General features: G+C 42.7%; 2 protein-coding genes across 6 annotated transcripts; both read right to left on the reverse strand.

Annotated features, from left to right (window-relative positions):
* Positions 1-514: 514 nt before the first annotated feature.
* LOC144467675 (uncharacterized) lies at positions 515-5855 on the reverse strand. 5 transcript variants are annotated; one of them, XM_078176572.1, is made up of 5 exons: positions 5405-5855; positions 4940-5262; positions 4408-4575; positions 3863-3917; positions 515-3775 (listed from the first exon to the last, which is right to left on the reverse strand). In XM_078176572.1, the coding sequence occupies exons 2-5, from the start codon at positions 4990-4992 to the stop codon at positions 2444-2446; spliced, it is 1608 nt and encodes a 535-aa protein (XP_078032698.1). In that variant the 5' UTR covers positions 4993-5262; positions 5405-5855; the 3' UTR covers positions 515-2443. The 5 variants fall into 5 exon arrangements, with proteins under 5 accessions (XP_078032698.1, XP_078032696.1, XP_078032697.1 ...); XM_078176570.1 differs by lacking the exon at positions 4940-5262 and having other exon boundaries at positions 5405-5790; XM_078176571.1 differs by lacking the exon at positions 5405-5855 and having other exon boundaries at positions 4940-5394.
* A 308-nt stretch (positions 5856-6163) lies between these two features.
* LOC144468027 (kinesin-like protein KIF9) lies at positions 6164-9796 on the reverse strand. Its single transcript, XM_078177141.1, has 13 exons — positions 9484-9796; positions 9199-9350; positions 8896-8989; positions 8641-8820; positions 8401-8586; positions 8123-8337; positions 7699-8052; positions 7519-7618; positions 7344-7455; positions 7169-7278; positions 6970-7107; positions 6514-6903; positions 6164-6421 (listed from the first exon to the last, which is right to left on the reverse strand). Exons 1-13 carry the CDS (start codon positions 9595-9597, stop codon positions 6371-6373), a joined length of 2196 nt encoding a protein of 731 aa, XP_078033267.1. The 5' UTR covers positions 9598-9796; the 3' UTR covers positions 6164-6370.
* Between the last annotated feature and the right edge of the window lie 354 nt (positions 9797-10150).

Consider the following 10150-nt stretch of genomic DNA (forward strand, 5'->3'; position numbering starts at 1 on the left):
CGGTCGCGCTCGGACTCCGCGGCAAACGATCAGGGCCAATTTTACCTAATTGGCCTTTCTCTCTCCTCACCGGGCGTCGTCGTCGTCGCTCCGATGTTTAAGCCCGCATGCGAGAGGCCAGAACACTCGTGGACGTTCTATTTTCAAACCGCCGGAAATTAATGGAATTTTCGAAAATCTTCGCGAAGTATGTACCTAAGCGGGTATAACCGCGTTAATCGGAGCCGTGTAAACCGGAATGAACGACGACCTCTTTCCGAGCTCCGCGCGTCGAAAAACCGGTTTTCCGGAAGAGAAAGAACCGGAAGTACGCGATTAACACGGACACGCGATAGTATTTAACGAGCGGATAACGAGTTACGCGATATCGTTAAGGTCGATTACGCCCGGAATCGTTGATAGCTAATTACGTAGCGTTTAATTGCTTTGTCGACGTGTCCAGGAACCGGCTGACGTTAATTAGCGGTCCTGCTGTTCTCTCGTCTGTTGAATACCGTAGTATTTATTATAAATCTTTTTTTCTGGTACACCGTGCTGGTGCCTAAGTATGCTAGAATCGCTGCACGTTGGATTATATGCACAGCAATTGTCGTAGCAAGGAGGACGGCAATAATAATCAAATCTGTTTGAATAACGCGAATAACCGCACGGGCCCGTAGCGTTTAATAAAGAATGCAAGTGGCGCGCAGACGGTTAATTAGCCGGAGCCCCGGCGTCGCCGTCTTCGAGAGATAGCATCTTGCCAATGATCCAACTGCGATTCTTTCCTGGCAAACGACAGCCCGCTGGCTCGGCGGGGGACGAGGTTTCAAGTACCGTAACAAGCGTTCTCGGGTTTTCAAGATTTATTATAAATCTCATTTTCTATATACATTATTCATACATCGTATTCCCAACTCTCCTCCGTTCAATCGTAACAAGTATAAACAAGTGGATCCCACAGCTATTAAATGGTTCGCCGGGATCGCATTAGAGCACGATCAATGAAAATCGTTTTAAGGTTTTTCCCTTCTGTTGTTCGGAGCGAGAGCTGTTCCTAGAGAGCTTAAAAAGATACTCGGTACAAGTGCTGGTAATAAAAACATCAACTAAATGGGGGAGCTACTCGCAACATGGGAGAACGACTTTGGTGGAAAATACGACTCTACCGAGCGTGTCGCATTTACTTTTGTTTTATTTCTCTAACTTAAACGATACATTTTTAATACTCTCTTTCTCTTTTCTCCCCCTCACACTCTCCCCTGGTCGTCTTCCATGTCTCTTCAGTCTTCGTGTACGAATCCGGATACCGAGAAATCGTATCTGCGAACGGTCGGCCAGAAGCAAAATGTTATCGCCGCTCAATAACGCGCGATTTATACTCCGCAACGATTTACCCTATTATAAATAAGTAGTAAAAAAAAAAAGAACAAAGGAAAATGAAAAAAAGTGTCGTGTCTCCGCAACGAGAGAAGCAAGCTCTACGGTCAGGGTAAATATAAAATCTTTACAATACCCTCGAAACAATAAATCTATCACTCTCTCTCTTCCTCCCTCTCTCTTCCCTCCTCCTTCTTTTTCTGTCCAACTTTCCGATAGAAAAATGTCCTAGACATACTTATAGAGTTCTACAAGAAATATATATCGGCATACTTTTTAAATGTCGAGAAAATGAAACAAGTCTTAGCAACGTAAAATGATTGGAGAGGAAGTAATATGTTCTACAATTAAAGGAGTTTTTGAACGGCGCTACAGTCGTGATCGCTTATCGGGAATCAGTACGGTTAATTCGCTTGAACAAACTGCACGCGACAATGTGGTGAAAAACATGGACGATGATAAATCGAACGAACAATTACTCGAACGCTTCTACTATAGCGTCTCGTCGCTGGGTATAAAACATTCTCGAAAGATTTTGTACTTTAACCCTCGGCGGGCAGATCTTCTCGACAATTACACAATTGACGACGATTTGGACCACGTAAAGCTTTGTTTATCAATTCCGTCGGAACATAGTTTTAATATATTCTGAATTACAGAGTAATTAAATGTGACCGCCGCAACCGAGGGTTAATTAACTAGGCGAAGTTTCTCACCTAATTTTCTATGAATTCGATACATGGTAGAAGCTGTGTGTTTCATATTTATAAAATCAACTCGTAAGAACAAAAATTTTCACAAACATTCGCAAGGATCTGTACAGCAATCGCGTACTTAAAGTTAAAGTTTTAGAAACGAAATGATTAATAGTAATGTCTTTATGTAAAGCTTCGAAATTCCAGAGATCAAGAATTGATCTTTATTCCATGCTGAATCAAACGAAAAACTTGAAATGTTACCAATCGTCAACGTGGTCGCAACCACATACTTATGACTATAAATGGCATGGCACGAGGGCCGGCTTTCCTTGCGTGCAAAAAAAGAAGAAGAGTGTACGCAGGTGTATAAAAATCTCTGAGGTAATTTACATGACCGTACACCATCGTACCTTGCTGGATTGGTCGTTCGCCAACTTGTCGCGCTCGTTGTCTGATAGGTCCAGCTTATCGCCTTGGAACTTGAGCTCGGCAACGGGCGTGGATGCTTGTATAGGTTTACGTAAGCCCTTCAGTATGCTAATGGAAGTGTTCAACAAACTGTTCTCTGTGTCGATCTTTTGTTTCTTACTGCTCCAGTCTTCTTTGAAATCGTGCTTCCGTTTCTTTTCCATCGAACTGCCGTTACTCGCGGAAATCGTTTCGGATACGCCTGTGCTGTACCGCAGGATTTTGAAGTCCTCGATCTCGTCGGGCATGAACGACGTACCGGAAGTGTTGACGAACATCGAGTTGTTCGGTGAGTATCTTTGTTCGCGTATAGTTACGTGTCGCATTCTACTGAGAGATCGTCTGCCGCTGATACTCCTCAGCGTCTTACCGAAGGACAGATCCTGGTACGGTCTCGAAGGCATCTCCTGCTCCTCTTCTTGCTCTTCCTCCCGATCCGTTCTAGTTGTTTCCGGGAGCTTCTGGTTCTCCTTCATGCAGTCGTTTAATTTGATCTGCACATCTTTCAACAGTATCGTGGGGTCATACGAAACGAACGACTCATCCTTCTGCGTGGTCAACTCCTCCTTCTCTTTATCCTTCCTGGCATCGTTCGGCGACGGACTCGCGCATACTTCTGACAACACCGACCTAGAAGACTCCGCAGTCTCTGCGGTGATATTTTCTGTGCCGTTCAGCGACTCGCTCTGGACCACTTCGTTCTCTTGAACATTACTTTCCGATTCTATTCGAACATCCTTGTTCTCCTTGCCCTCTGGTTCATCGTTCTCGGTGTCCCGCGGCGGCTCTTCGTTAGACTTCTCCTCTAAAGCCTTCACGGAGCCTTCGTCGTTATCGAAGGTCAACTTTATATCGTTCCCCTCGATCTCCTCGCGTTCTTCGTGCTCCTCCACTGTTCTCGTTTCCACGGAATTATTTGCTTTCTCATCCTTCTTCACTGGCTCTGTTTGGGCCTTCTCAGACTCTCCATTCAACTGCTCTTCTCCTGTAGAGCTAGTCTGAGCAGGTTCCGAAGCAGCATGCTCAACATGCTTCTCCGTAGAGTTCTGAGTCTCCTCAGTAGCTACGTGCTTCGTACTTTTTTTCTCTGAGGTTTCATCCAGCTTCATCTCGGCCTCCTCAGACTCTGGCTGCATCTTCAAGTCGGACTCTTTACTTTTGTTTGTGACGCGTAGGTTCTTCTTCAATGGTGTGACAACTTTCTTAATAGGACGCTTCGAGACCAACTTAGATGACTTGCTAAGTTTAGTCTGCAAAAAATATGTTGATTCGCATCAGAGGTTCGAATATGTTACAAAGAATAGAAGTATCTTTATCAGGAGGGGTATTTGATTTACCGTAAAGTCTCTGTGAACAGGAGGTATTTTTTTCTGTGCTGTGCTCGACTTAGACCTAGAACAAGAATACACGAACGCTGAAAGTGGTTGAAAGGAGCTGCCTGCATGTATTTATAGCCAATTTCCACCGAGTAAGAAGTACCGGAGGTGATGAGAGGTATTAATTGAAAATGATTGTAAAAAAGCTCCGTTAGACAACAGCTAAACAGAACCGGTGGAAGTACGAGCCGCAAAGAAATTTTTCATGGAATATTCGAAGATTCGATCTATAAACAGAGAAATGCGGTATCTGTACGAGTTATCGGCGAAATTTGATGACATTTGATCCGGTTTATTTATTTGTTTATCCCCGTCGCGCTTTTCGTGTGACAAGAAGATGATAAATGCAAGCTATGCGCCCGGCACCGCACAAAGCACAAAAAGACAACTCGAAACGATGCGTAAACTCTGACCGAGACAGAGATAACGGATATGTGGCTGAGATATGACAGGGAGGAGACTGTGGCTAAACTCGCTGGTTCGTCGGGCTTATTGGTTTTACAAACCTGTTCGAATTCTCAGATTCGCGTTGTCTGTTGTGCAAGTGCGTTTCGGAGGTTTTCGACGCCGCGGTCGTTGCTTTCGGCAGCCTCCGATCGAACAAATTCCTCTCATCGCCCCCAGGGGCCGCCTTCTTTGGCGTCTTACCCATGGTGTTTAGAGTCTTGCCCTGCCTTGAAACCACGTATTATCTTTCCACGCCTTCACTCTTGTTAGCCCCCGAATGAAAATTAATCGCAACTCGTGGTCACACCGTTCCAACACCGAAATATCTAAACAACTTGATTTCTACCGCAAGATTCCGCTTTTACCCTATACCAATATATTCGATCGTACTCGACACTGCTCCCCGTCTTTTTCTCCTTCTTCTCACGCCCTTTCACTCACACACGCTCTCTCTCTCTCTCTCTCGACCGCTCTCTCCCCCACACGCACTCGTATTTCTCTATTTCTGTTTCAGTAGACCGGGGCCACAATCACGACATTCCGAGCTACGCTATTCGGACAAAGATAACGCGACAAGAAAAAACCACGTACAAGCCGCTCGAAACCGGTGTGTCAGTGTAGCCGTAGCCGGATCCTGGATGCATTCAGGACGCCATGTAAAACGCGCCACTCAAGCGTTCACGTCGGTGCCGTGAACGCAAGCGCGCGGTCAGGAAACGATGCGTGGAGCGACCTTTATCTAATTGGATTGAGTCTTTCGATGTTTTCCGGGAAGTATGCGGCCGTGTGCTAAGTTGCTCGGCGACGCGAGTGCACACTAACGCGACCGTAGATTTGTTCACTGACGATTTTCATTGATGCCATACAATACGAACGAAGGTGAACGCGTAAGGGCGCTGTTGTTGCGTTACCGTCTTCCAGAAACAAAATATTCATTCATAGCAATATTCCCTATACACTTTAGGTATATACTTCGCCGGCGGCAAGTAGCGAGATATAAATGTACACTGTTCGCTTCCTTAACCGGTTTTGTAAATAACACAGAGCCAAGCTTACCTCGATTTAATTGTATCACATTTCGCGTCAATCTCGTGCTGCATTTTATTCATTTGAAACGCGAGTGCAGTCTCGACGGCGGCACTACTAACACAGCAACTTGAAGCAACTAGTCAATTTCAATCCAATACACACTTGAGCTGTAGGCGCGATTTACTTACTGCCGTGGTGGGAGAAACTGATGCTCCCGTTTCTCGAAGGCATACTTTATGACAGTGCCGTCGAATAATCTAAGAGAAAGTTTCTAGATACTAGGCATCTCCTTGATTGTGCCTTGATTGGACTAGAAAAAATACTAGGGAAGACAAACGCTAGCGCCGTCGGCGGTAAAATGCTGAAGTTGATATCTAATTCTGAAATCTGTTCCAATGTAATTTGAAATAATTTGGCATGATCTCCCAGGATAACAAATTTGCAATCTTACAACGTAAATTATACACCTATGTGTTAAAAGAATATAGAATAAAGCCTAGAGTAGAGTACATGCCTAATTAATGAATTGTTAACGATAATCGGAAAATGTCTTGTTACGCCATCTACCATTCCTCGTCAAATACAGATTGCATAGCAGTTCCAACTTTTCGCTACGGGTGGAGCCATCAATACCTGCCGTTTCGCCGCATTTTCATAACGTAATCTTCAACATATTTTAATTAGTCGAAACTAAAGTAAATTTCGTACTTTCGAGCACTTTTTGAAAGTTTAAAAATAACGATTTATTCAATTAAATATAGAATATGAAATTAATGTATTATTCTGATTATAGGAATTTTAATTTAGCTTACATTATACATTTCATCTACCGATTAGATGATCGATAAGTTAATTCGATTAATTATAAGCTAAATTAAAATTAATACGTTAATAATGTTGGATAGAGAAATAATATGACACCGTTATAGCGCTATAGCACTTGTGTTTCACGTTATGCGTTATGTCAAGTATTATTGCATTAGTTGGCAGAGTTTAGAAAATACACCAATCATCGCGTTGCACTTCCTTTATTCTCTCCTTTTCCTAAAAATAATAAGAGGTACTGGTTAACAAAATAGTTTGGATTACAAAGCAACAATAAAAAAGAAAATGATCTTCTGAAATTTAATATTCACCTCAAATTTCCGCATCATCGCTCGTTGGAACTGATTGAACTTGCGTTTAGCTACTTCCAGAGACTCCTTCTCCACCGGTTCCAGTAACAATTTAATCGAATTGTCGCTATAAAGCGTCAATGCGTCTTTTTCTTTGCAGTACTCTCGGAACCCGGACTTGAAGTCCGTATGCATCTTCACCTGTTCCTTTAATAAATGGCGTATCTCGTTCTGTGCCTGAACAACCTCTTCCTCCAAATTCATCAGAACTCTTTCATGACACGCGATATCACGGCTGATCGCTATCTCCACTTCTGGTACCAGCTCCTCTGGTTCTTGCGGTTTCATCGCGTATCGAATTCGCTGATGCTTGCTGAGCTTGTCTTTGGCGTTCTCCAAAGTGCTCTTCACCTGGAGAACAAAGTTCCTACATCGGTCTCAGAGTCCTAAATCGAATCCGGGATAAATTCGGCTAACCTTGAAATACTTGTCGATCCATTTCGAGAATCTCTGTTGAACCGACGTCAATGTTCTCGCGTTCTTATCCAACTTCTCCTTCATCCTACCGTATACCCTTTCGTCTTTCAGGAAACGGTTGAAAATCTGCCGAAGCTTCTGCACAGACAAAAATTTAAGAAGACGAAAAAATTATCATAAAATTGTATATTATACGAACCATTAAAATGCTCTGGTAGTCCATTTGACGTTCGGGTTCAAGAGTCAAATCTTGTTCGCATTCATGTCCTTCTTCCTCATCTTGGTATGGTCCGAGTGTCATCCCGACACCTGGAGAATTTAAATTATTACTTTGTTTTTAGACAGCTATTGAAAAAATTAGAAAACTCTTTAACCAATTTTATCTATGCTTCCAACTTCTTCTACTTCCTGGACATTCGATAATTGTTCCAAAGTATTAACACCTTTCCTTAGACTGTGGATTCGATTTTCAGCAGTCAACGAATTCTATCAACGGATTCAAATATTTCATCAATAAAGATTAATTAAACCATATATAAATGAATATACTTTAGACAATCTTGCTGATACGCTAACGTCCACCATGTTCTTCGACATGTTTTCGTACATCTCCTTGAGTTGCTCGATCTCAGTTTCCTTGGCTGTTACTCTAGCGGTTAAATTGGCGGTAATTAATTGCGACGCAATGATTTTACAACGGAGAACATTATTTTTGGAAGACTTTGCAACCTGTTGTATAGATCCTTGACGCTCTTCAGCAACTGTTGAGCCTGGGTCATGTTCAACAGCGTGAATTTGTTCACGTTGCCGTTTAAATAATTAAGAATACTGCGATTAATCTGCTCCAATCGCGACCTCGATATATTGATCGAAGCTTCCTGGTCCAGGAACATCTCGTTTATTGTCAGCTCTTTTTTCAAAGCATCGATCTCGTTTCGAAGCCTCTGAACTATCGGGTCCTGACCATACCCCACGCCCTTCTTGACTTTGATAGGCTTTAATCTGGCAATGTTCCCAGTGAATCTCAACGTCGACAGAGTGACGTCCAGATCCTCCCTCGTGACACGGATGTGCGATATGAAACTGTCACAGATAAATTGATTTATTCATCGTTAAGAACACGGCAAGCTCGTGTTCTTTTTCGATTAATCACCGGATCACAGATGCAACGGGGAAATCGTCTCCGAGGAGCTTTAACAGATTGCTAGATCGTATCGCGTTGTACGGCATTGGTCCTCCACTGCGTAGATGTGCAAAAAATTGTTCCAGCTGGGACTTGGTCGAGTTGGCTACGGCGATGTCCGAAGCCGTTTTACAGAAACCGTTTCTGCCCATTGTTCCAATGCCAGCCATCTCTACAATGTGCATCTGATAAGGTAGAAAAAGATCGGTTCAAGAGAATCTGTAGAACGCCCGATGAATATAAATTACTTTGGCTCTGGTAAAAACGTTCCCCGACGTGACCAAGCTGGTATTGGTAGCGTGAATGGTAATCACGGATGTGTTAACATGGGACATCGGATACGTAGTTCCTCTCACAATGGATCTCCTGACCTCTCCCTCGAAGATCATCCTCAGTGCTTGTCCCTCGTTCTCCACGGGAACCACAGAGATCTCCTGTGGGAGCAGCAATTAAGACAGGCTCTTATCGCCCGTTTCTTGAAGACGCACCTTAAACGGATCTCGATCTTTTATCCGAGCCTTATTCTCTGTTTCTGGCAACAGCAGGTCTCTGGCATCTTTCCCGCGTAGCTCAACGAAGCTTATGTAGTACTGCATCTTGCTTACCCTCTTTCGGTTCATTTTCTCCAGAAACAGATCGCACAGTATCCTCGATACAAGACCCCTGTGCTGAGAAGAGGAACGTAATCACTGGACCTACATTATTCGATCACATGGCTCTGTTAATGTCTCTCAGAATCGTACTTCCCAGTTGTTGTTTAGTCCGTTGAGGGTGAAGCTTTTGCCGGAGCCCGTTTGCCCATGGCCTAGTAGAACGCAGCTTGTACCGTCTAGAATTCTGAAAGGACCGTGTTTTATCGAGTCGCATGTTTTTCGAAGCGATACTAAATCACGGATTCCTTTCCCGTACAATTTACGTAGTCCGAGAGCAAGACAGGAGTAGATATAAGATATTAAGCTAATAACATCAACGCATTGTCCCAATTGAAACCCTGAAGTATGGGTGTCAAAAGTGACTGTATAATCAAGGGTCATGTTTTAATTTACTTCAAGACTAGATCCTTGCTTGAGCAATGGTACACCTCCTCCTGCGAGGCGTCAAGGAAAATCCCATCTGTTTTGAAACACCAATAAGTCGGCTCTTTTATTATGGCGACCCTGTTCGCCTGCATTTCTTGTAAGCATCGTATAAATATTTTCTAAAGAGGAGATTGATCTTCCTTTAATAATTAATTACAATAACCTGCGATCACTTGAGTGGAGAAAGTTGTGCTCTCGAAATGTCAAAAAATACGCTTCATGTTTTAACATCTTTCGAAAAACATTAATTACTTTGTACTCTAGGTCGACTCGTACGCAAGATTCACAGGGTTTCTCTAACGGAAGTACTCTCACGAAGATCTTAATATTTTTCTCGCGGATTTTTACGTCATTGTAATTGGTCATGCTAATGGAAATTGCGAGTACAATCGGATACAGCAGAGCTTTTTCGTTTTCGGTTTTATTGTTTTACTTTCGTTGAATTGTAAATGATTAAATGCGGTTTCTTAGGTATTTCTGTTTCGTGGAAACAGAAATTGCTTCCAGTTGGTCCGGTTCGGGCGCCATTATCGTAGATTTTTATTGATGAAACTACCGTTTCACCGATACTTTCAAGTGTCTGGAGCTTGTAGATTTTCGATTACGAAACGCCAACAGAAATATTTAACAACAATATCGTAAAGTCTTGCGTATTACTTCAGTTTCGTCGATTCTTCGTATGCTTCACGGGTTTCCAGAAATAAAAGACCCGATGTAATATATAGAATTATTATTGAAAATATAAAAACTTGCGTGGCTAATTCCTACTTACATCGAATACGCACTGTTTCATAATATACAGCATCTTACACTGAATACACGGTATAGATATTATATTCGTCGTCAGTGAAAAAACCGCGGTAATTTTAATAAAGCGATTACGATCGCTGTCGAGTTGTTTCTTTATATTTATTTTTTG

Source organism: Augochlora pura, chromosome 3 (genome assembly GCF_028453695.1).
Source record: "Augochlora pura isolate Apur16 chromosome 3, APUR_v2.2.1, whole genome shotgun sequence".
NCBI classification, from domain to species: Eukaryota; Metazoa; Arthropoda; class Insecta; order Hymenoptera; family Halictidae; genus Augochlora; species Augochlora pura.